This window comes from Microtus pennsylvanicus, chromosome 11, assembly GCF_037038515.1.
Source record: "Microtus pennsylvanicus isolate mMicPen1 chromosome 11, mMicPen1.hap1, whole genome shotgun sequence".
In the NCBI taxonomy this organism is placed as follows: domain Eukaryota; kingdom Metazoa; phylum Chordata; class Mammalia; order Rodentia; family Cricetidae; genus Microtus; species Microtus pennsylvanicus.
Genome location: NC_134589.1, coordinates 42,064,749 through 42,090,182, shown reverse-complemented (window position 1 = coordinate 42,090,182; position 25,434 = coordinate 42,064,749). Strand labels below are relative to the sequence as shown.

At 41.2% G+C, this 25,434-nt stretch overlaps 1 protein-coding gene across 6 annotated transcripts in view; it reads left to right on the top strand.

The window, feature by feature from the left end:
- Positions 1 to 291: 291 nt before the first annotated feature.
- The window catches only part of Nf1 (neurofibromin 1), a 262,777-nt gene continuing 237,634 nt past the window's right edge, over positions 292 to 25,434 (top strand). For 2 of the 6 annotated variants that reach the window (XM_075991444.1, XM_075991445.1), the window contains exon 1: positions 332 to 974. In XM_075991444.1, the coding sequence (XP_075847559.1) occupies positions 915 to 974 (60 nt within the window). In that variant the 5' untranslated portion in view covers positions 332 to 914. Of the gene's footprint in view, positions 975 to 25,434 lie in introns of all 6 variants that reach the window. The other 4 variants (XM_075991447.1, XM_075991443.1, XM_075991442.1 and 1 more) reach the window with 4 other exon arrangements.

Here is a 25,434-nt window from a genome sequence, read left to right as displayed (position 1 = left end):
GAACTTGGATCGCCACTGGGTCTTGTTTTGGAATTTAAATGACCTTTAAAAAAAATCACGGATTCTCTCTTGGCCTTGTATTTTCCAGTAGCCTTCAGAAGCCCCATCGACTGCGTGGCGGTGTGTGCCTTGTTTCTTTAAGCGCCGAAGGAAGAGAGCCTGAACACAGCCTCCTCAAGAGATCAGCGGCAGAGATCAGCGCGCGGAGAGAAAGCCTAGCCTCAGGACACCCTAACTTCCAGCCCCGGGAGCAATCCAAGCCCGGAGGCCGGCGGGGGAAAGGGCTGACCGAGGCGGCGGTGGCGATGCCAGCCGACGCTCCGGAGTCGGCTCAGATTCTCCGGCCGGAGCCCCGCGCCAGGCTAGGTGGGGAGACCGGCGGCGGAGAGAGACTCGCGCCTCCGGGCCCGGAGGAGTTAGGTGACGTCACCTCCAGGAGGACTCGCTTTTTCATTAATGAAACCGGCCGGCGCGGGCGCATGCGCGGCAGGCCCCTTCCCTCTGGCTTCCCCCTCCCCTTTCCCAGCCGCGCTCTCAATCTCGAGCTCGCTCGCTCTCCCTCTCCCCAGGCCGTGGAAAGGATCCCACTTCCGGTGGGGTGTCATGGCGGCGTCTCGGACTGTGATGGCTGAGGGGAGACGGCGCTAGTGGGGAGAGCCACCCACAACCGCCCTCCCCTCCCCGGGTTCCCCTCCCCACCCCTTCCCCCAGCCTCCTCGCCAACGCCCCCTTCCCCTGTCCCCCTCCCGGCGGGCCGCGCGGGCCCCCGTCCCCACCCCCGTGGGAACGATAGCTGCCCGCACTCCTCAGCTGCTCGGCTCGCCGCTGCCTTCACCTCAGCGCCGCCCGCCCTCCGGCGGGTCCCGGACGCCGGCCCACCCGGCCATCCGCCGCCCCCGGGTCGCGGGGAGGACATGGCCGCACACAGACCGGTGGAATGGGTCCAGGCCGTGGTCAGCCGCTTCGACGAGCAGGTAACGGGCCCGCGGCGGACGGGAGGTGGGAGCGGGTGGGGGTGGGGACGCGGTGGGTGAGGGGAGGAAGGATCCGCTGCCTTGCAGGCTGCGGGGGGCTCCTCAGGCCGGAGACGGGCCGGGGAGGGGGGACACGAGGGGGCGGCCCTGGGATTCGGCGGTGCGCCGGGGCTCTCCTTCCCTCCTAAACCGGGGGGTGGGGCCTTGCCCATGTCCAGCCCTCCATCCCCTTTATCCCAGCCCTTCCGCTTGCTCTTGGGGGAATGAGTGACCTGGGGGCGCTTTCAGGGGCGCTCCATCTGGATTTAATCGTTCTTACTCCTCCCTAGTTAGGGTTTCCCTCTTCCATTAACACCCGCCACTCTCGAAACTAGGGATAACCGAAGGAACCCCCGGTCTATTTGTGTACGTACCCCCGGTAGGATCAGGATACTATCCCGTCCCACCCCCATTTTCTGCCCCTTAGGGGCAGGAGTAGGGAAAAGCACAGGTTTTCTTATTTTTCTGCTCCGGGGCGTCAGCTTGCCTGGAGACTCTCAAGTGCACACACTCTGAACATCTTTTTGATGTCCCCCCACTAGCGTCCCCATAGCCTGATGACACAAGGCTGCCCTTTACTTTGCCGTTTGCAGGGGAAATTGTGGTTCTGAAATGATTCCCCCCTTTTTCGTTCCTTGATCGTCACCATTCCCCTCTCTAGTCCCTGCTTGCCAAAAGTCCGAGGATGTGAATATTGGCTTTCTAAGTGAGATTGTTCCCGGAGTAAGGGGAGAAGGGCGAAAGGGAAGGAAACAGCAGCGTTTCGAGCTGCAGAGTAGGGACCTGAGACAGCTGGGCTGTGGTCCTGTTGCCGATAATTCTGCTCGTGGTTTGTTGTTGTTTTGACATACTTTTGACTTTCTTCACTCTCTTCAGTGCTTGAATTATGACTGCTTGAGATGGAGGGAAAAGTTTCGTAGTTTAGGAAGGTTGCTTTTTTTTTTCCGCCGTGTTTTTCCACACATTAAATTTTAAGGCTGATGAAGAGGTAAGCCACGTGTAGCCTTTCATCCCTGAGAGCTAGTTTAATTTTATGCAGCTGTAGATAGTTGTGGTTGGTTTAAAGAATGATATCTCCCCCTCCCTCTCCAGTTGTGCCCGTGTCTTCCCTTGAGGGAATTGTTTAGAATTGAGCCAGTCTATTTTCTTGGTTGGGTGCAGTCACAAAACTGATTATGGGAGTGGACAGGTAGTAGGGTTTCTCTTTAATTTGACTAGAAAATATTTGGGGGGGGTTTCGAGACAGGGTTTCTCTGTAGCTTTTGGAGCCTGTCCTGGAACTAGCTCTTGTAGATCAGGCTGACCTCGAACTCACAGAGATCCGCCTGTCTCTGCCTCCCGAGTGCTGGGATTAAAGGCATGCGCCACCACTGCCCGGCCGACTAGAAAATATTTTTATAGAACTCAATCTTTTTGACCTGACAGAGTGGGAAATAGACATAGGGCGTTAAGAACCTACATAGAGCTGAATGCAGTGGCACATGCTTTTCATCCCACACAGAGGCAGGTGGATCTCTGTGAGTTTGAGGTCAGCCTGGTCTGCATATTAAATTCCAGGATGCTAAGGTTACACAGAGAGATTCTGTCTCAAACAAACAGCTCCCCCCTCCCCCCAAAATAAAAAACCCTACATAGATAAAATAAAATTTCATAGCTGTCAGACTTCAAGGAGTTGGTTCATTCATCCTGCTCCCAGAACAAAAGGTATCTAAAAAACTGTTCTGGTAACCCCTCTGTTGGAGTAAATATTACTGTGTAAATAGGCTGAATTATAGAGCATTAGATTTAAGTAGAGCATCAAATAGAGTGTTAGATTTGAAACTTGATAGGAAAGACTCGCTGTGCAGAACTTTAAAAAAAAAAGGGCTTAAAGGGGCTCGAGAAATGGGCTCAGTGGTTAAAAGTGCTTGTTACTGAGCAGAGGACCGGGTTCAGTCTCCATCATTCATATGGTTCACATTGTAGTTTACAGTCATGTGTAACTGCAGTGTCAGGGGCTTTAATTCCCTTTCTGATCTGTGGCACCAAGCAAACATGTGGTGCACATAAATGCAGACAAAGCGCACATACACATAAAATGAAATAAGTAAACCAAAAAAGAGAAATATTAAAAATGTGCATAGACCAGCGCTTCTCAGCCTGTGAGACGAGACCCCTTTGGGGATCAAACAACCTTTTCGTGTAGGAGGTCGCCTCAGGACATCAGAAGACACAGATGTTTACATTACGATTCATAACAATGGCAAACTTATGGTTATGAAGTAGTAACAAAATAATTTTATGGTTGGGGTCACCACAACATGAGGAACTGTATTAAAAGGTTGCAGTGTTGGGAAGGTAGTGTGGGAGGTCCTTCTATGTGTTGTTTTTATTGGTTAATGAATAGTAGACAACTACTGGCATAGACAAACTAAAACTGAACTCTCAAAGAGCATAGTTTTTTTTTAAATTGATTTTCTTGAGCTCTACATTTTTTTTCTGCTCTCCTCCCTTTCTCTCCCCTCCCCTTCAACCTTCTCCCATGGTCCCCATGCTCCAAATTTACTCAGGAGATCTTGTCTTTTTCTACTTCCCATGTACATTAGGTCCATGTATGTCTCTCTTAGGGCCCTCATTGTTGTCTATGTTCTCTGGGATTGTGATTTGTAGGCTGGTTTTCTTTGTTTTATGTTTAAAAACCACTTATGAGTGAGTAATATGATAATTGTCTTTCTGGGTCTGGGTTACCTCACTCAAAATGATGTTTTCTAGCACCATCCATTTTCCTGCAAATTTCAAGATGTTATTTTTTTCTACTGTGTAGTACTCCATTATATAAATATACCACATTTTCCTTATCCATTCTTCGGTCGAGGGGCATTTAGGTTGTTTCCAGGTTCTGGCTATGACAAACAAAGCTGCTATGAACATAGTTGAGCACATGCCCTTGTGGTATGATTGAGCATGTTTATACCCAGAAGTAGTACTGTTGGGTCTTACAGTTTCAGCTCAGAATTCTGCAAGATTTTCAAAGAAGAACTAATACCAATATTCCTCAAATTGTTCCACACAATAGAAACAGAAGGAACATTGACAAACTCTTTTTATGAGGTTACAATTACCCTGATACCCAAACCACATAAAGGCATTACTGAGAAAGAAAATTGCAGACCAATCTCACTCATGAACATTGATTCAAAAATACTAAATAAAATTTTGGCAAATCGAATTCAAGAACACATCAGAACCATCATCCACCATGATCAAGTCAGATTTATCCCAGAGATGCAGGAATGGTTCAACATACAAGAATCTGTCAATGTAATCCACCATATAAACAAATTGAAAAATAAAAACCATATGATCATCTCATTAGATGCTGAAAAAGCTTTTTTTTTTTTTTTTGATTTTCGAGACAGGGTTTCTCCGTAGCTTTTTGGTTCCTGTCCTGGAACTAGCTCTTGTAGACCAGGCTGGACTAGAACTCACAGAGATCCACCTGCCTCTGCCTCCCGAGTGCTGGGATTAAAGGTGTGCGCCATCACCGCCCGGCTCCGAAAAAGCTTTTAACAAAATACAACATCCCTTCATGATAAAGGTCTTGGAGAGAGCAGGGATAAAGGAACATACCTAAACATAATAAAGGCAATATACAGCAAGTCAACAGCCAACATCAAACTAAATGGAGAGAAACTCCCAGAGATCCCACTGAAATCAGGAACAAGACAAGGTTATCTACTATTTCCATATCTGTTCAATATAGTTCTTGAGGTCCTAGATAGAGCAGTAAGAGCATAGTCTTAATGAATGATTCGCCTTGCAATTTCCCCTGATTTTAAAAGACTATTAATGTGTGTGTGTACATATATGTGTACATACATGTGTAAATATTTGTGTATAGTACTCTCACAGGCAGAAGAGGATGTTGTATCTGTTGAACCTGAGCGTTATAGGTGGGTATGAGTTTCCAACTTGGGTGCTGGAAACCAAACTCTGGATCTCTGATAGAACAACGAGCAATCTAAACCACCGAGCCGTCTTTCCAGCCCCACTAGAGTTTATCTTACTGTTAAAGTTTGTTTGTTTTTTTTTTGTTTTTGAAAAACTGCAGCTGAGAGAGGTACAGTGACATAATAGACCCGAGGAGCTTTAGTGTGAGCAATGTATTGAGTGGTAGATAATTAGGGGAGTATATTTTGTAAGGATCTCATAGAATTTGTTTTAATAAGCTATCCAGTGTAGTTAGAAGAGTTTACTGTTTTGTTTTTTCCCCTTTTGAGACAGGGTCTCACTGTGTGGTCCTGGCTTCTCTGGAGCTCTATATACAGATCAGGCTGGTGTCACATTCACAGATTCCCTAGCCAGAATTTACATTTTGACCAACGATAGAAAAAAATCCTAGTATGTACTGGTATTTTTATACATGAGAATCTTGGTTATTTCAATTATATTTTTTAAGTTTTAAACTTTCCTGTTGTTTGTAGTTGTTTCACTGGCCTCAAGGAGTGGCAAGCTGCTTCTTACTGTAGCCAGCGCATGTATGTGTGAGCTGCTTCTTACTGTAGCCAGCAAATGTATGTGTGAGCTGCTTCTTACTGTAGCCAGCAAATGTATGTGTGAGCTGCTTCTTACTGTAGCCAGCACATGTATGTGTGAGCTGCTTCTTAGTGTAGCCAGCAAATGTATGTGTGAGCTGCTTCTTACTGTAGCCAGCAAATGTATGTGTGAGCTGCTTCTTACTGTAGCCAGCACATGTATGTGTGAGCTGCTTCTTACTGTAGCCAGCACATGCACATGTGAGCTGCTTCTTACTGTAGCCAGCACATGCACATGTGAGCTGCTTCTTACTGTAGCCAGCACATGCACATGTGAGCTGCTTCTTACTGTAGCCAGCACATGCACGTGTGAGCTGCTTCAGTCATTGCAGCATGAGCACATGTTAAGATGACAGCTCAGTTTATGACTGCATAGATGGATGTGTTTGTATTACTAGCCACCATGATGACAGGCATACTGAACTCCAATGGAAATTGATTAGAAATTTGATGCAGTTTGTGCATCAGACCTGATTAAAAACAAATATAATAAGCCAGGCAGTGGTAGCACACACTTTTAATCCCAGCACTTGGGAGACAGTGACTTGTGAGTTCAAGGCTGGCTTGGTCTACAAGAGCTAGTTCCAGGACAGGCTCCAAAGCTACAGAGAAACCCTGTCTCAAAAGACAAAAAAACCAAAAATCATCCCCCCCAATCCCTCCCCCCAAACCAAACATAGTAATCTACCATGGAGCTGCGTCTCCAACCTTTCACCTTGACTTGAAAATTTATTTTGTTCATCTTGACATTTTGAGCTCATTCATGTTATCTGATTATAATGCAGGTAGGTGAAATAGTTATGTCCTAATGAGTATATGTTGCCAGTTTTAGACGTAATTCATTTTTTTTATTGGGAAATGGCATTTGCAAAGGTAGATAGAAACTGAATGGAATAGATACATATTCTGTTTCTCCTTAATCTGCTTTTAGGTTGTCAAATACGTGTTTGAGCTAAAACTGGTCCGTTTTAAGTGTATAGATTGGCCCTGTGGTTCAATAGCTGTTTTTAAAAATTATTATTATTCTATGTGTATGGGTGTTTTGTTGGCCTGTTTGTATGTGCACCACATGCATGCAGTCCTGACAGAACCCAGAAGAGGACATCTGATTCTCTGGTATTGGAGTTTCAGCAGGTTGTGAACTTCCATGTGGTGCTAGGAATTGAACCCTGGCCCTGTGCTAGGACAGCCAGTGTTTTTAACCAGCTGAGCCCTCATTAGCTCAGTTTCTTAACAAATTAAAACCAATGTGCATATCTCACCTAACTCTGTGCCTTGTTGGTTTTTGTTTTTGTTTTTTTGTTTTTGTTTTTTGAGATGGGGTTTCTCTGTGTATTTCTGGCTGTCCTTGTACTCTCTCTAGACCAGACTGGCCTTGAATTTACAGAAATCCACCTGCCTCTGCCTCCTGAGTGCTGGAATTAAAGGTGTGTGACACCACCTTCTGCAGGTTTCTCTGGGACTTTTATTTCTGGAAGAAAATAAGGAAAAACATGGATATTTGAAAGTATTTTTTAAAATAATTTATTTACTTTTATTTTATGTTCATTGGTGTTTTGCCTGCATGTATGTCTGTATGAAGGTGTTGAGTCCTCTGGAACTGAAGTTCCAGACAGCTGTGTACGGTCATGTTGGTGTTAGGAATTGAAGCAGGGTCCTTTGGAAGAGTAGCCAGTGCTCTTAAGCACTGAGCCATCTAGTTCCAAAAGTTTATTTTATTTATTTTTATTTTTAAATGATTTGTTGTAAGTAGGTTCATTTAAAGCAATATTTTTCTTTCTTCTTAGTTTTTCTTTCTTTTTGTCTGTCTTTCTTTGTTTCTTTTTGAGACAGGTTTCTCTTTATATCCTGAGCTTACCTGAAACTTGCTCTGTAAACCAGGCTGGCCTTGAACTCACAGAGACCCGCCTGCCTCTGCTTCCCAAGTGCACCATACTGCCAGACTGAGCATAGATAGTCTTTTTTTTATTTTTATTGTTCTTGAGCCAGGGTTTCTCTGTAGCTTTGGAGTCTGCCCTGGCTAGACTGGCCTCGAACTCACAGAGATCTGCCTACCTTTGCTTCCCCCCACCCCCTTGCAGGGATTAAAGGTGTGCACTACCTCCAGCCAGCCTGAGCATAGGTATTCTTAACCACTTAGCTGTCTCTCCGGTCCTAAATCGTTATTTTTATGCAGTGAGCTGGTTTAGCAGGTAAAAAAGCACTGATGACATGAGTTTGATTTTCCAGGACCCACTTGGTAGAAAGAGAAAATTGATTCCCTTTAAGTTGTTCTGTGACCTCCACAAGTTAGTTGCACTGAGGCATTCAAGTGCCCCAGAATAGTAAAAAAATAAATTTAATAAAATGCATTATTTTCCATATCTGGGCAAGTGAACCAATTATAAAAGTAAAAAAATACGTAGACTTTTTTTTTTAATTTAATGGAATAAAATTCAGTTTTTTTCCCTGATAGATTCTGGCTATGTAGCTCTGGCTGTTTGGGAGTTATGTAGAACAAGTTGGGCCTTGTACTCATAGACATCACCCCTACACTCCACCCTCGTGCTGAAATTAAAGTGTGTCCATCATGCCTGGCTGTGTAAAATCTAATTTTTAAATTTATAATAGCATGTTGTTCATCCCTATACATTGAATGCTAATCAGAATGCCCTGTGAATACTATGTGGTGAAGAGCTCACAGTAAAAAATGTTAGCTAAGTATTTTCAATTTTACAAATCCCACACTAATTGATCACATAAATTTGTAAAAATTCAAAGCTATTTTGGGTTATAAAAAGAATGTATCCTCCCTAACTACTGGTCTGCAATTTTTATAAGACTTTAAGAACATTGAAATATATCCTTTTTGTGTTGAGGGAATAATGTTTATTTTGTAATTCATCTTTTAAAGCAATTTCTTCTAGCTGATTCTCAATTGGCATCTTGTTCTCTCTACTTGATTTAGGATTTTCCCTTTCACTTTTAAACATACATTTTCCTCTCTTTGGAAATGTTTCCTTGTCCTGCAGCGTTAGACTTTCTCACTGGGAACTACTCTTCTTTCCTTGCTAGAACTGCCTATCTACTGCTCACTCAGTCATCTGCTTCATAGCTGTAAAAACTGGCTTTGCTTCTTCCCTTCTGAATTGCTACTGTCTTGAAAAGGATTTTTAAAAATTTTTTTTAAAAAAACACAGTAAGTCTTTACACAGTTGTAATAACCATTGTACTGTATCTTTGTTCCAAGTTCTCGACACAACTCGTTTGTTGTATGTACACATTCAGATCCTTATGCATCAGTGTAATAATCAGCGTGAACAGATGTTCTTCCCTCCCTCTGTCTTCCTTTTCCCCTTCCTTCTTTGAGACGCTCTTACTGGGTAGTGTGGGCTGTTCTTGAACTCTTTGGGTAGCTGAAGCTGGCTACCTCTCCCCAGCTCCCAGAGTGCTGGGGTAATAGATGTGAACTGTACCTGGCCAGATGTGCTTTTTCTTTTTCTAATAGCTTTACCTGTTATTGAACTGTGTTTCTAAACAGTAGCTTGAGTTTTGTGGTTGTTTTGTGTTTTTGTTCAAATGCCCGCTGTTAGTTCTCACATAGCTCCTCTCTTCATCTATTGAAAAGGAACTCAGGAGAAAAATCTTTAAGGTTTTTTTCAGGTTTGTTTATTTTTATTTATATTGTTTTGACAGGGTTTCTCTGTGTAGCCCTGGCTGTCCTGAAACTGACTTTGTAGACCAGGCTGGCTTCCTCTGCCTTCTGAGTGCTGGGATTAAAGGTGTGTGCCACCACTGCCCGGCAAACATTATTATCATTATTATTATTTTTAATGAAGTCTTTTAGTTTTCTTTCTTTTATAGAATTGGCCACTGAACCTAGGGTCTTGCGCATGTTAGGTAAGTGCTTGTTCACTAAGTTGGGTACTCAGCTCTTTTTATCATATTTAATTTTGAGATGGAGTCACACTAAGCCAGGCTAGACTTGAATTTGCTGTGTAGTTTAGGCTGGCCTTAAATTTCAGCTCTTCCTGCCTCAGCCTCAAGGGTAGCTAGGATTATAGGTGTGGGCTACCACACCCTGCTACAAAGTCTTTTAAAAGACACTTCTTGATTTCTTATGTGGGATTTTAATAGAACCACACTGCACATAGGCCTTAGGAGACCTGGTCGAAGAAAATTTTGTTTTGTGTTCTTATCAGATAGGGTGCAAACTTTGTGAAAACATATATTTTGAATCCAGTTTGAGATTGGATTAACTACTTTGTGATCTTGGATTTGTCACTTTTTGTTTGTTTTGTTTTTTGAGACACGGTTTCTCTATGTAACAATCCTGGCTGTCTTGGAACTCCTTTTGTAGACCAGGCTGGCCTTAAACTCCCTGAGATCTGCCTGCCTCTGCCTCCTGAGTGCTGGGATTAAAGGCGTGCACCACCAGTGACTGGCATCATTCATTCATTCATTCATTTTTGGAGACAGGGTTATGTGTTCTTGGCTGTCCTGGAACTAGTTTTGTAGACCAGGCTGGGCTCCAATTCACAGACATCCACCTGCCTCTGCCTTCTGAGTCTTGGGATTAAAGGTGTGCACAACCACAGCTTCTTATATATAGTTGGTGGCATACATGTAATATGGTCTTCAAGTTTGGGAAGTACAGTAAAATAAGGTTGTGTAAATTGGGCCAGCGTTGGACCCGTTTGTGCTTTATTTTAAGTATTCCATTTTTTGCATAGTTATATACCTTCAAGATTATTGCTATTAGCCTGGCAGTGGTGGTGCACACTTTTAATCCCAGCACTCTGGAGGCAGAAGCAGGCAGATCTCAGCGAGTTCAAGGCCAGCCAAGGCTACACAAATAAACCCTTTCTTGAAAAACAATACAAAAAATTATTACTATTATTATTAATTTTTTGTTTGGGTTTTTGAGACAGGGTTTCACTATGTGTAGCCCTGGCTATCCTGGAACTTGCTCTATAGACCAGGCTGGCCTCTGGCCTCAAACTCACAGAGATTGACCAGTCTCTGCCTCCTGTGTGTCTGTGTGTGTGTGTATGTATGTATGTATTCTGTATTATTATTATTATTATGTGTTTGTGTACACAAATGAACCATGATTTACAGAGATAAGGACAACATGTAAGAGTTGGTTCTCTTCTTTATCATGTGGATTCCAGGGATTGAACTTCGGTCAGCAGTCTTGGTAGTAAGTCATTGAGCTAACTCAACAACCCAGGATTATTTTCTTTAATTTGCTTTTGAAAAAATGTGCATTACATGAAGAATTTTGTTGTTAAAGCAGAAGCTTAGTGGTATATATAGTAAGCCATTATAATGCCTTATTTTTACATCTTTAAATTACTCAAACTGTGATGGGAGCATTCTTGTTGTAGCCTTCAGATTTGGTGTTCTGCAGTTTTGTATAGGCCATATTGTTGAATTATAACAATATGTGTTTTAAGGGTATATGGTGTTTTAATTAAAAACAGGTTTTTTCATGTGTATGCCATGCTTATTTTTCATTGAGAGTTTTGTGTTTGTATATTTATAAGACGAGGATTGAGAGGTATAGGAAGGCTTTTTTTTTTTAAACGGAAGTTTAAGAAGGAGAATGTTCTATAAAAGAAGTGGAGGGGAGGTTTGTGGTCAACTTAAACTGTTAAAAGGCTTAGGATCAATACTGAAGTAGAATATGGGCATTTTAAGCTGTTTGCAAGGGATTGACTTGTTCATAAAAGCATTGTGTTGTTTCATGTGACTTCTTTTAAAACATTCTTGTTTTTTTAGGGAAGGGAACGATGAGACATAGTTTGACCTTGAGAACTGAAAAGTTGTATTGTAGTAGTAAACGTGAACTGAAAGGTGAAACGTGAAAGGTTTCAGTGTCCTGTAAGTCCCTGTATCATTAGGGCACGGAGTCTGAAGTAATAACTGGCTTTTATTGTATTCCACTGAAGTGTCTTAGAGTGTGTGCAGTAGACTGGTTATATATTTTTTTATTTTATGTGCACTAATTTTTTAAAAATATTTATTTATTTATTTATTTTGTACGCAATATTCTGTCTGTGTGTGTTTGCAGACCAGAAGAGGGCAGCAGAGCAGACCTCATTACAGATGGTTGTGAGTCACCATGTGGTTGCTGGGAATTGAACTCATGACCTTTGGAAGAGTAGGCAATGCTCTTAACCACTGAGCCATCTCTCCAGCCCCCTGTGCACTAATGTTTTGCCATAGGTTTTGAGTCTCCTGGAACTGGAGTTACAGACAGTTGTAAGCTGCCATGTGGGTGCTGGCAATTGAACCCAGGTCCTCTGGAAGAGTAGTCATTGCCCTTAAGAGCTGAGTCATCTCTCCAGCCCCTACTGAATATATTTGACCACTTAAAATGTTCTATGTAAGCTGGGTATGGTGGTGCACAGGCTGGTGGATCTCTGAGTTCAAGGACGGCTGGTTTACATGGTTACATATATACATACACACATACACACACACAGCCCTGCGATAGATGATAAAGTTATGTGCTTTGAGTGTAAGTAAAAGTGACTTTTGAGCCTTTGGTTATACCATCAAAAGAACTGTTGAGACAGATAGCCCCAAGCTAATTTGCAATTCCACCTAGTTATAATGAAGACTTTAAAATGCTACTCCCCCTCCCCCCCATAAATTGTACTAATTACCTCTCAGTAGAAGGAAGAAACATCAGGTGCTAACTTTCAGAGTGAATGTTTTCTAGAGACCACAGTCTGGCACTCCTGGTTTGACTGAGGTTTGCTGCTACAGCCAACAAGCTGTTGCTTGCCCTTACTCATATTTTATAGCTTTGGGTGACTTAGCCTTATTGAATTCAGAGAATTTATTTTTCCTGAGGAAATGACCTCTTATTTCACCCTACCTCCTGCCCAACAACCAAACAAGATGGTATATCTAGTGCATGAGACATGATGTTGATTTCATCAATAGCAGCACAGTTATGGTGAAGAAAAAAGACTTATTTTTAATTTTAATTCTATACCTAGGTAATGATATTTTGAGTAAGTATGTCTCAACAATTTCAAGCGATGCTTTTCTGTTTAATTGTTGACAGATTTTCATGGGTTGTCCTCAAAAGTAATTGGGGCATAAGAAAATAATTTTTACCACCTCGGGTTTGCAGTAAATTTTGTAATAAAGAAAAATGCCTTTCTCTGTGCAGTAGTGTGACCTTGGCCACTTTACTCTGTATCACTTTTCTATGTTTTCATCTGTACAGCGGAAATAATAGCTGTCTTACCCACATCGTGGGCTCCTTTAGTGTATTCAGTGTGACTCTTTTACATGGTAGGACGCTATAGATAGTCACAAGAATGTATCCCATTTGTGTGGTATCTCTTCTACCCTTTCAAGCTTAACGATGATCATTTTGATATACAACTTGTAAGATGAGGGATTCTTTGATGCTGATTCTCTCTCAGCTGCGTCCTATATTTTACCTTTTATGTTCACATTAGAAAATACTGTTCCATTCTGCTTGGGTTGGCTGTGTGTTAGAGGATTTGAACACAGAATCCTTAAATTTTCAACCGAAAATATTTATTTTTGTTTGTGTGGATATGCACATGACATGGGGCATGTGTGGAGTTCAGAGGACAACTTTGTGAGTTCATTTCTCCCCTCCCACCTTTATGTCACTGAGCTTAGGTTACCAGGCCTGCATAGTAAGTGCTTTACATGCCAAGTTGTCTCCCCAGTTCCAGCCTCCCCCCCTTTTTTTTCAGTTTTTGAAGTAGGTCTACGGTAGCCCAAGTTGGTCTCAAACTTGATCTCTTGCTTTATCTTCTTTAGTGCTGAGGTTATTAGTGTGTACAAATAAGTTGGTTAGTTGGTTTTCTCCTCTTTTTTGAGGTGTGGTCTTAGGTTAATGACCTTGAACTTCTGATTTTCCTACCTCTACTTTCCAAGTGCAGGGCTCACAGATGTGCAACATCACATCTGGTTTGTGCAGTATATTCCACTTAGAATTTGATTATACTTGAAGCAGCTCTTTGAAGTTTGGTGGTATTAAAGTACCTTCTGGTGAGTTCCTGGGTGGTTTTGCTTTTATTTCTGATTCTCTACCTCTTCAGTCTTTATTTTTCTGCTTAGCAATTCTCTAGTCTTCATTTTTAATTAATTAAGACAGGGTTTCTAACTTGTTATATACCTGTGGATGACATTGAACTTCTGACCCTCCTCCTTACCTCCAGAGTTTTGAGAGTATAGTCCTGTGCGGCGCCTTTTTGCTGGGATGCTATGCAAAATACTCTACAAACTGAGCTGTATCCATAGCCTGTTGTCTTCATTTTTAGAGTATTATTCTTATCCTATTGCCTTTATCAATTCTTTTCTACTTTGGGTCTAGGAAAATGTGCTTTTATGTATTAGGCAGATCTTACTCTTTTTGGATAATTGATAAAGGAGTAAGGAAAGAGAAGCATTTGTGTTTCTTGGTTTTGGTCTTTCACAAGTGAATTTTCAGGTAATGGGGAGAGAAAATAGGTTTTATTTTGATCAAATGTTGGCAGCAAAAATCACTAAAGACCAGAGTTCTCTTTTCTACCTTGATGTAAACTACCTTTGTGAAATGTGAGTCTCCTGAATTCTGAGGCTGTTTGATATAGAAAGTGGAAGTATAATCTTGGCAGTTCAAATACTTTATAATTCTTCAAGTGTGTTATTTTTTTGTCTTTTTTTGAGTTAGTCCTCTGAAAAAATAATCCCTATCACTAATTATTTAGTCATAGAGATGTAGTTAGGAGTCTGAGATTATTTAGGTCCTGTTTCTGCCATAGCTCACACAAATACTTGTCTGGCTTCTTAGATTAGAAGCAAAGTACTAATTCATAACTGAAGATATGGGAAGTACAGTACAGTCTGAGGGGAAACGAGTTATTTGCAATGCCGCGACTTGGAAAGCATTGTTCAGTATTTATTTAGAGACAGGGTTTTACTGTGTAGCCTTTGCTAGCCTGGAACACTCTGTGTAGACCAGGCTGGATTCAAACTCAGAAATCTTCCTGCTTCTGCCTTCTGAGTGCTGGGATTAAAGGCATGTACTACCTGCCATACCTGGACAGAGCTACATTGTTTTGTAATCTTCCCTCCCTCCCTCCCTCCCTCCCTCCCTCCCTTCCTCTCTCTCTCTCTTTCTTTTTTTCGAGACAGTGTTTCTCTGTAGCTTTGGAGCCTATCCTTGTAGACCAGTCTGGCCTCGAACTCACAGAGATCCATCCGCCTCTGCCTCCCAAGTGCTGGGATTAAAGGCACGTGCCACCACCGCTTGGCCTTTTCTTTTCTTTCCTTTCCCTTCCTTTTTTAAAGATAGGGTTTCTTGTAGCTTTTGGAGTCTGTCTTAGAACTTGCTTTGTAGACCAGGCTAGCCTCGAACTCAGAGATACGCCTGTCTCTGCCTCCCAAGTGCTGGGATTAAAAGGTATGCGCCGCCACCACCTGGCTGTAATTCACTTTTTCATACTTATAATGTCAACATTATTTAGGATTACAGTTTTTACATATTTGGAAATTCTAAGGGATTACATGTAGTTTTAAAAAACATTTAAAAACACATTTCAGTTTTTTTCTATGCTGAACATGAAATTTTATATTCAGATTATTGGACTAGGGATATAGCTCAATGTAGGGGCTTTTGTACCATGCACTAGGCTCAATTTCTAGTATCCCCCCCCCAAAAAAAAACCAAACAAATTCCAGCAGTGTAAGTTTAATGTAAGAGTGTGATCTCAGTGAGGTAAATGAGTTGTGAAAAGTACAGGTGTTTGTTATATGCCTTTGGCACTATCTAGACCAGATACTGCCATTACAGATGTGAGATGAGGCTGGTGAGATGAGTTAGTGGATAAAGATGCTCGCCATTGAGCCTGACCACCTGAGTTTGATTCCTTGGATCCACATGATGGGAAGAGAGAATGGAGTTCCCTAAATTTTTCTCTCACTTCCACACATGTGCATAGGGTGCATGTACACTCATTTGCACACATAAAATGTTAAAAGGTGTGGTGAATTCAGGAGTTGTGGTACTTGCTTGTAATTGTAGCACTTGGGAGTTGAGGCAGGAGGACAAGATTTTAAGATAAGGCTGGTCTAGTGAGACCTTGTCTCCATTCCCAAATGTGAGATGAGTAAGGAAGGAACTTGATGACAACAGGGAAATCGGGGCTTGGGATGGAAGAGAGGAAGTATGGGTGAGCAGATGGAAGTTTACACTTAGCAGTATGGACAGTGTGGAGGTTTTAGCTGAATGTTGAGATCCTATCTTTGTTAATGGTTATTAATTCACTAGAATTGAGAGGTAAGGAAAGTTGAGGAGTGATGTTAGATAGTTATTCAGTTTTGGCATCAAGTTACCTAGATAAGTTTGCCAGACTAACAAATTGAGATATATGGTGCCCAGTTTAAAAACATTTTTTCTTTTGGCAGTTTGGCCTCAAACTCAGTTTGTAGCCCAGACTGGACTCAAATTTGTGATCCTCCTGACTCGGTGTCCTGAATACTGGAGACTATACTATGCCCAGTGCACAGTTAAATTTGAATGTCTTATGACAAATGAATGAAGTTCTAGTGTGTTTTTTAGATATAGTTTGAGGCACACTTATAAACAGTACTCATGGTTCTCTGAGTAGTAGCAACAATAACCTAGATATTACCTAGAGGGTGGTAGATATGGGGCAGAAGAGAAACTGAGCCAGTATACAGGTGTTTTTATTATTTATTACCTAGAGGGTGGTGGATGTGGGGCAGAAGAGAATCTGAGCCAGGATACAGAGTTTTTTTTTTTTTTTAGTTTATTTTTTTTTTTTTTTGTTTTTTGTGTTTTTTTTTTGGTTTTTCGAGACAGGGTTTCTCTGTGGCTTTGGAGCCTGTCCTGGAACTAGCTCTGTAGACCAGGCTGGTCTCGAACTCACAGAGATCCGCCTACCTCTGCCTCCCGAGTGCTGGGATTAAAGGCGTGCGCCACCATCGCCCGGCTTTTTTAGTTTATTATTCTCTCTCATATTACATCTCAACCACAGTTTCCCATCCTTCTTCTCCTCTAAGCCCCCCCCCACCTTCCCACAGAGTTTTTTTTTTTTTTTAAATGAGAAAATACCTAGAAGATTGTTAGGTAATTGTGACAGTGTTGTTAGTGGGTAGTGTATGAGTCATGAGCTTTAAGAGGAGTAAGTTTTTAAAAAGCGAAGTTTGGAATTTGGCCTTCTTCAGTCTTACATTCAGTGTTTCTAATTTTACCCTCTATAACTTGACAGTAAGTTTGTTTACTTGAAAAAAGTGCTTGAGAGCAGATACTAAGCATTCCTTACATCTACTCCTTCTTGTGTTCTTCAAACATTTTCCAGGAGACACGTTTCTGAGACATCTCACCAGCCTAATGATTTATCGATTGTGCAGTGGAAGTTAATAACTGGCATACCATTTTTTGTCTGTCTGTCTCTCTCTCTATGTTTTTTGAGATAGGGTCTCACAGTGAAGACTTGACTGGTCTGAAACTTGCTATGTAGACCAGGCTGTCCTTGAACTCATAAAGATCTGTCTGCTTCTGCCTCCTGAGTGCTAGAATTAAAGGTATGTCACCATGGCCAGCTTCCTGTCAGTATTTTAATATAAGAGGCAGTTATGAGACTTAAGTAAAGTTAATGACTTAGAAAATACTGAGGCAGAGTGTAGTGTCACGGGTATATAATTCTACTCCAGCAGAGGTAGAGGGAGGTGAATCATGAATTTTAGGTTATTCTGGGGATACACACAAGTTGAAGGATAGCATTTAAAAAACATTAAGCCCCATAGGTATCATTGCCCGGTGTTTACTTATCCCATTTCATCCATGTTGCTTGCTACCCATTTGCTGCTCGCCACCTCTCCGTTGTTTTGACGTGATCCCATATGTCATTTCAGAATAACTTTGTCTTCATGCTCAGTTAGGAATTAGAAAGCTTTACTTAGTTTTAGTTCATTATTTTATTTATTTTTTGTATTTTGTGTACACATGTGTACTTGTGTATATATATTCTCCTGTGCAGGCCAGGGATTGATGTCAGGTTTTTTCACCTTTTTAGGGCAGGGTCTCTGACTGAACCTGAAGCTCACTGATTTGGTTAGACTGGCTTGACTAGCATGTCCATGTGATCTTCTTGCTACTCTGTAGGGTTAGAGGCACACACCACCATGCACTCATGTGGATGTTTGGGGTCTAAACTCAGGTTTGCATGCTTGTATGACAAGCATTTTACCCACTGAGCCATCTGCCCAGTATGGTTTCTGATTTTCTATGGGAGTATGTTATAACACGGGTAAGTCAAATTGTCTGAGCCCTAACTATTGAATGTGTTGAGAGATGTGCTGGTTGTAGAAAGACTTGTCCCTCCCTGTCTTACAGACCCAGCTTTGTGAGAGTCAGAGATAAGGATATATGTGAAGATACTTTATGAACCTTAAACTCAAAACAAAAAAGCTGTGCATAAAACCAGACATGGTAGCACACGCCTTTCTTCCCAGCACTTAGGAGAGGCAGGTGGAGCTCTGTGAGTTTGAGGCCAACTTGGTCTATATAGCGAGTTCCAGGACAGCCAGGACTACATAAGAGGCTGTGATGGAGGGTGGAGGGGTGGTGGGGAGACCTTACACAGGTAAGATTTCATTATTAGAAGTAAACATGAAATTCCTGTAGACCTGCCAAGAAGTCACCTGTGTAATGAACACTAAGGCTGAAATACCAAGCACTATACCCCCTGCATTTAGACAGTTGAAGTAGTATTTTCTCATTCCCAGTCTGGCCTGTCTTCTGCATGACTCCTCAAAGTTCACTGACATCTCCCTCCCATATTTTCAGGTTTCCTTTGTACTCTTAAACTTAGATAAAACAGATAAATGGGCTCCTCTTTGTGCTTTAGGCAAGCCTTCTGTTGATGTTAGCAATGCTTTTCCACATCTGAAGATCATTTTCCTTCTGTTAGAGTAGTAAGTAATTCAAGGTAGAATTGAAGGGGAATGTGTTTGGGTCACCTAGTAGTGTGTACTCAAGTGCTTTCTTTTTCCCCATCCCCCTTTTTTTGTTGCTGGGGATGGAGTCCAGGGCTCTATTACATGCTGGTGAGTGCTGCCCTGTGCTAGCTTTTGTAATCCTTGATTATCTTTTTGTCCTAATATATTTTTTAAAACCTTCATGTCTTCTACTTTACCTTTCAGATTTGTAATTTGAAGTTTGAGTATTTTAGTCTTCTACCTCTTATTTTATTATGTACTGTGTATGTTCTTTTAAAAATATTCTTACTGACCTTTGGGGGAGGAGTGAGAAGTCATGGATGTAGGCCCAGTAACTTCTTTAGAAATGCTAGCTTTAAATAAGTTCACTTGAAACTTGTTTAAAAGGACTGCTTTCCTGGATCCACTAACCACCTATGAGTTTTGGATGTTTAGAAGTGGTTTTAGTTGTGAAGGGTCTCCGTAGGTAGTGGTTCTAGTTGTGAAGGGTCTCCGTAGGTAGTGGCTCTAGTTGTGAAGGATCTCCGTAGGTAGTGGTTCTAGTTGTGAAGGGTCTCCATAGGTAGTGGTTCTAGTTGTGAAGGGTCTCTGTAGGTAGTGGTTCTAGTTGTGAAGGGTCTCCGTAGGTAGTGGTTCTAGTTGTGAAGGGTCTCCGTAGGTAGTGGTTCTAGTTGTGAAGGGTCTCCGTAGGTAGTTTTCATGTAAAGCTGGGCATGTAAACTACTGTTGGGTTTACACTTCAGGACACCTGGCTTTTGGGTAGTGTTTCTTTAGGAGATGACAGCAGGACCATGTACACCACTGCAACATGTTCAAACGAAAACTGGATGGACTCCAGTACTCAACGTTTTTAAAAACACTGGAAGGCTTTTGAAGTAGTGACAACTAAATGAATTAAAATTCCAGGGATATGAGACGTTTGTAGGTGGGCTGATTATGGACAAATGGTGAAGGAAAAGCATGAACCAGAAATGAACAGACTGGACTCTTAGTAAAATTGTAGCATAATCCTTGGCCCGCTTCAAACATTGGTTGGATTGCAATGGTCATTTCCTCACCCTTTTTTTCTTAATCAAAGTAAAGACTCTCACTGAATATGAAGATATAGTCTAGAGTTTTAAGGTCCTTTCATTTGCAATATCCAGAGTACAACGGACAGTTTCTAGAGATGCAAAAAGGTAGGATAATGTGTCTATACCCAAGAAGCAAAGTCAGCTATAGAAATGGATCCAGAAAGTTGGCAGCAGATGAAGACTTACCATCAACAGCAATAAAAAAAAAACCCAACTTGTAATGTAGGGCTGGAGAGATGGCTCAATGGTTGCTGTTCTTCTAGAGGACCCAAATTTGGTTTTTAGGATCCACATTAGGCAGTACACAGCTGCCTGCAACTCTGATTCCAGGTGATCCAATGCTTTCTTCTGGCCTCAAGGACATCCCCTACACTTGTGCATCCACATCCACACACACACACACAATGAACTTTTAAGACAAAACAAAGCAGAAAATATGTAATTTGCTAAAAAAAATAGGGGAAAAGGCAAGTATGATGACTGAGAACTTCTCTGAATAATTGGAACCCATAGGAAGGAATCAAAAAAATCATTTAGGAATTAATAACAGTTATTAATTGCTTAAGGTCTTTCATTTATTTAATTAAAAAACTTAGGTTCAGGTCTCTAGGACTTTCTCCTGTCCTTGCTATACTCTTAATTGCTGTTTGTTCATTCATCTGTCTTCTTTTTTTCTGCCTCCCTCTTTCCATGCCTTCCTCCCTTGTCGTCATCATCATCATCATTATTATTTTGGAAAACAGTTCACTTGCCTACATCTGTTTAAGATCCACAAGATCTTAGGCAAGACTCTGTTGCTTTGTTCACTGCTGTATCAGTAATCAGTGGGTCAGTGACAGGAGGATTCCAGGGGCTCTCTGTCTAGCCATTCTAGCTTAATTATATATCTCCAGGTCCTGGTGAGAGAGGCTGTTTCAAACAACAAGGTGGGAGCTGTGGAAGACAGATAAACGACTAAGTGGGCAGGGGCAGTTACTTTCCAAGCATGAGGATTAGCGTTTGGAGTCCAGCACTGACATAAAAAAGGCTTCGGTGGCCATTTATATGCTGGTGGCCAACACAACAGGGAGATGGAGACAGGAGGATTGTTGGGTATAACTCTTGGCTGCTGCTGCCTGATTCATGTATCAGATATTGGATCTAGCTGGTGTGTCAATCCAAACCTTTATTAGGGGAGAATTTGAATCTGTCCTGAGTGCTTGATGCATGTGTGTGTGCGTGTGTGCATTTGCGTGTGTGTGAGTGTGTGTAGTGTTTTGCATTAACTTTTGCTCTTACACATACAATTTTAGAGACATTTCATAGATAAAGGTTTCAGTCTTCTCTGTTCCTTTATGTGACAGCAATGCCTTATTTCCTTGGTTATGGGCTGACTTAGACTGTTTAATGGAGTGACCTTTGACTTGATGTAGTACAGTGACTCTCAACCAGGGGTAATTTTGTCCCCAGAGAACATTTGACAGTGTTTGGAGATATTTTTTAATAGATACAGCTTTGGGAAGGTGATACTCATGGCATCTCATGGGTGGAGATCAGGGATCTGACCTGGATGTTGCTCAGCATCCTTTGATGTTTGGAGAGAGAGAGTGAAGGTTGGCCCTTAGCAGTACAGAACTCTCTGGTCAAAAATGTCAGTAATGCTGAGATTGAGGAAGCCTGGTTTAGTGGCTTGGAGTCAGTAATCACAAAGCAGTTTCATCCTTTTTCAAGGGATCCTGGTGGAATTGTTTCTTTCTTGGCAATCAAAGCATTTAAAGAACAGATGTCAAAGTTGGAAGTATTGGAAGCCAAACTGCCAGTAGGGCTTTTTAAGGTGGATACTGAGAGAAACTGCTTCTGTTCTTTTTTTTTTTCTTCTTCAGTTTTATGTACTCTGGCTATGGAGAAAACAGTATTTGATTCAAAGAGAAAGTGTATTCTGTCAGATAGGAGTGTCAACCTTGAATTGGTTTCTCAACTAGCACTTTCTATTAGAACATCTGCTTTTGGGTTAAGGACCACGTGGTAAGACCAGGCCATCTAAGGTCCAGAGCCTATTTGCATTGCTTCTCTTATGAAATGAGTTCTTTATTCAGAAGCATTTGTTGTTGTTTTGTTTTGTTTTATTCAGACAGGGGTTCTCTCTATATCCCTGGCTGTCCTGGAACTCGCTCTGTAGACCAGACTGGCCTCAAATTCACAGAGATCCACCTGCCTCTGCTTCCCAACAAGCTCAGAAGCACGGTTAACAGCATATCTTGTTATAAACGTGTCTCCTGAGTTTTTGGTGCTAACAGAAGCATTTCAGGAAGAGATGCAAATCTGTCTAGAACATGTTTATGTGAGCATATGAGCTACCTCTGCATGTGTAGACATATAATTTATTTTCTCTTTAAAAGCATGTTACAATATACTATCATTAGCAGTTAGCTATTGTCAATATTTTGTGAACATTTTATTTTTTAATTAAGTGGAGGGTGGGGGAGCAAGTTCTGGCATGGTATCCTTGCCTATAATCTCAACACTTGAGATGCTGAGCAAGAAAATTTCAAGTTCTGGCCAGCTTGGACTGCAGAGTAAACCCTGTCTCAAAAAAAAGAAAGAAAAAACAATATAGTTTATAATTGTCTGGCCAAGAAGTTTCTTTTAAATTACAGACTTTTAAGGAAAAGTTAAATTGTCCTTTGAGCAATATAGATCATGGTTTCCTAACCCTACTTGCTAACTCCTTTGGCTAGAGAAAATTTTACAGAGCCTAGTAGTATAGGTACATAAAATAGGTAGATAGATCAAACACTTCTTTCTAATTAATAAAAGGAAATTTAAAGAGTTCTTTGGCATAAACGTGATTTTACTATTTATTTAAAATGAATGCAGATATACTTGCTAATCAATGGATGTGATTATTTTTTGCATTAAAGTAAACCTTGTAGTTTTCGATACTGTGGGGCATAGAGTTATCTTTATTGTGTTCCAGTGTTGATATTTTGATTTGTAATTGTCATGTTGAGAATGCTGGTTTGTATAAACACATATGTAATTCAAAATTGCAGAAATATGTTTAGGGTCATTTCAGAAATTGTTAGAAATTCCTTCCTAATTCCAAGCCAAAGTCTTTGTGGGTGAGCGGGTGGGGGATTGCTAAAGCTAGCAATTCAAGGAGCAGTTAGAGGCTAGTGTCAGGTATTCTCCTCAGTTGCTGCTAGCCTTTCTCTGAGATAGGGTTCCTCACTGGGATCTTTAGTTTATCATTTTGGATAGATAGTAAGTCTCAGGGATCTACCTGTTTCTTCCTCCCCAGTGCTGAAATTTCACATGTGTGCTGTGGATGGTGGGGATAGAACTCTAATCCTCATGTTTTTATGGCAAGTAACCCATCCCTAACCCCTTGAAGAATAATTTTTGAAGTCAAACATTCTTAACACAATTCATTCTAAAGATATACTAATTTAGCCGGGCGGTGGTGGCGCACGCCTTTTAATCCCAGCACTCGGGAGGCAGAGGCAGGCGGATCTCTGTGAGTTCGAGACCAGCCTGGTCTACAAGAGCTAGTTCCAGGACAGGCTCCAAAAAAACCACAGAGAAACCCTGTCTTGAAAAACCAAAAAAAAAAAAGTATACTAATTTGATACTTGCATGCTTGAGGGGTCATGGTAGAAAAACAGGGCAAATCACTGTTTTCCATAATTAAACCTTTGTTTAATATAAGAACAAACAACCTTGTATGTATAATGAAGAGACTCCATTTAGTAATGCACAGTAATCTAGGTCTGATCCAGGGTGTTCTACATGTGTCATAATGGCATGTGCAGTTCAAAGCACACATCTTTGTGTGTTCCAAGGCTGCAGCGAAGTTTGGTGATGTAACAGGAGTGAATGCTGACAACTCATGTTTGGTTGTTGCACCTGAGAAACCTTTTATTGCTGTCAGACTCCCATGATTCATAGTTTAAGAAGTACTGGAAGCTACAGTAACTGTGAACTAGTGTGTTTTGAATTATATAATTTTTACCCATATAAATTTATCATTATTACCTTTCCAGTGTTTAAAATTTTGTTGAACTCTTCCTGGTAGAAGTCCATTGTTATGAATTATGTTGTTGAAACTTTTCTCTTAGCTTACCAAATTTAACATTTTTGGATTTATTTATTTTATGTGTGTGAGTTTTTAGCCTGCATGCATGTGTCACCACATATGTGTGTCCTTGGTGAATGCAAAGGTCAGAATTGGGTGCTGAATTCCCTGGAACTGGAGTTACAGTTATAAGCTGCCGTGTGGTTGCTGGGAATTGAACCAGCAAGAACAGGAGGTGCCCTTAACTGCTGAGCCATCTCTCCAGCCCCCTAGCCTACCAGATTTCATCAGACTCTGTTTATTAACAGGCCTGGTAATTTCAACTGTAGAGTTATGTATGTATTTCAGAAGAATAATGTAGTAATTGTACTAGGAGCATCTACTGAGCAAGACCCTGACCCTGACTGTTAAAGCATACTGGGAATCTTGAGAGATTTGGACTGAAGAACTTAAAACTGACATTCTTCCCTTCAAGGACCTATTAAAACATTATAACCACTTATAAAAACCTATTGCTTATTAGGGGTAGGAAGTTTTAGTTTTAGAACTCCAAAACCATTTTGCTAATTCTCTTCTCTATTAAGAATATTCAAGAAAGGCAAAGATTTGTGCTTCCCCCCACTGTTGTATATGTGCCATGTACACAGGAGAGACACAGCACTTACTGAATGTGCTTATGAAATAGGGTTTCTCTGTTCTCCAGTAGAACTGTCTGGCTTCTGCCAAATCTATCAGATTACAGACTGGCTCTTCATTTTTAAAATTTTGTATTTTGTATTTTCGTTTACTTTTGTATGTGTTTTTTTGTTTTGTTTTGTTTTGTTTTTGGAGACGGGGTTTCTCTGTAGTTTTGGAGCCTGTCCTGGAACTAGCTCTGTACACCAGGCTGGCCTTGAACTCACAGAGATCCACCTTTCTCTGCCTCCTTAGTGCTGGGATTAAAGGTGTGTGCCACTACTTGGCTTTACTTTTGTAAGTGTGCGGACAAGGTGGGGGCACACACGCCACAGCCTGTTAATGGAGGCCAGAAGGCAGCTCTGGGAGTTGGATTTTTTGCTTCCACCATGTGTTCTTGGGATCAAACTCAGGTTCTCAGACTTACACACTAGCACCTTTGTTCAGTGAACCATCTCGCAGGCCCTTTTGTCCCCATTCTCATATTATTATAACCAAGTCATCATACATATAACTATTTGGTTTTTTAAAAAATAAATAAAAGTTTATATCAACACTTGTAGATTAGAGTTTGGTAGAATTCCAGAAAAATTATGCCTTTCATATATGGTGCATGTAGCCTGGAGGTGATGGTGCTTGCCTTTAATCCCAGCACTCAGAAGCAGAGGCTCGTTGCTCTCTGTTAGTTCAAGGCCAGCCTGATCTACAGATCAGTTCCAGGACAGCCAGGGTTATACAGAAAAACCCTGTCTTGAGAAAACAAACAAACAAATAATAAATGTGGTATATATTAACTAATACGAGCTTCTTCTTACTAGGTCAAACTAACTAAAAACAATTTTATCCAGTGTTTTATGGTCTTAATCTGTATGTTGTCTTATGAATAAATGCTTCTAAATGGAGATTGGGACCTATAATTTGAGGGGACTTTTTACATTTTTTTTTTAAACTTCTGAAATAATCACAAAATATAGTGGATTCTCAAAAATGTGCCTGAACATTTTAAAATTGAAGGGGTTTCAGCTACAGTCCAGATATTGGATACTTTTTCTGGGAAT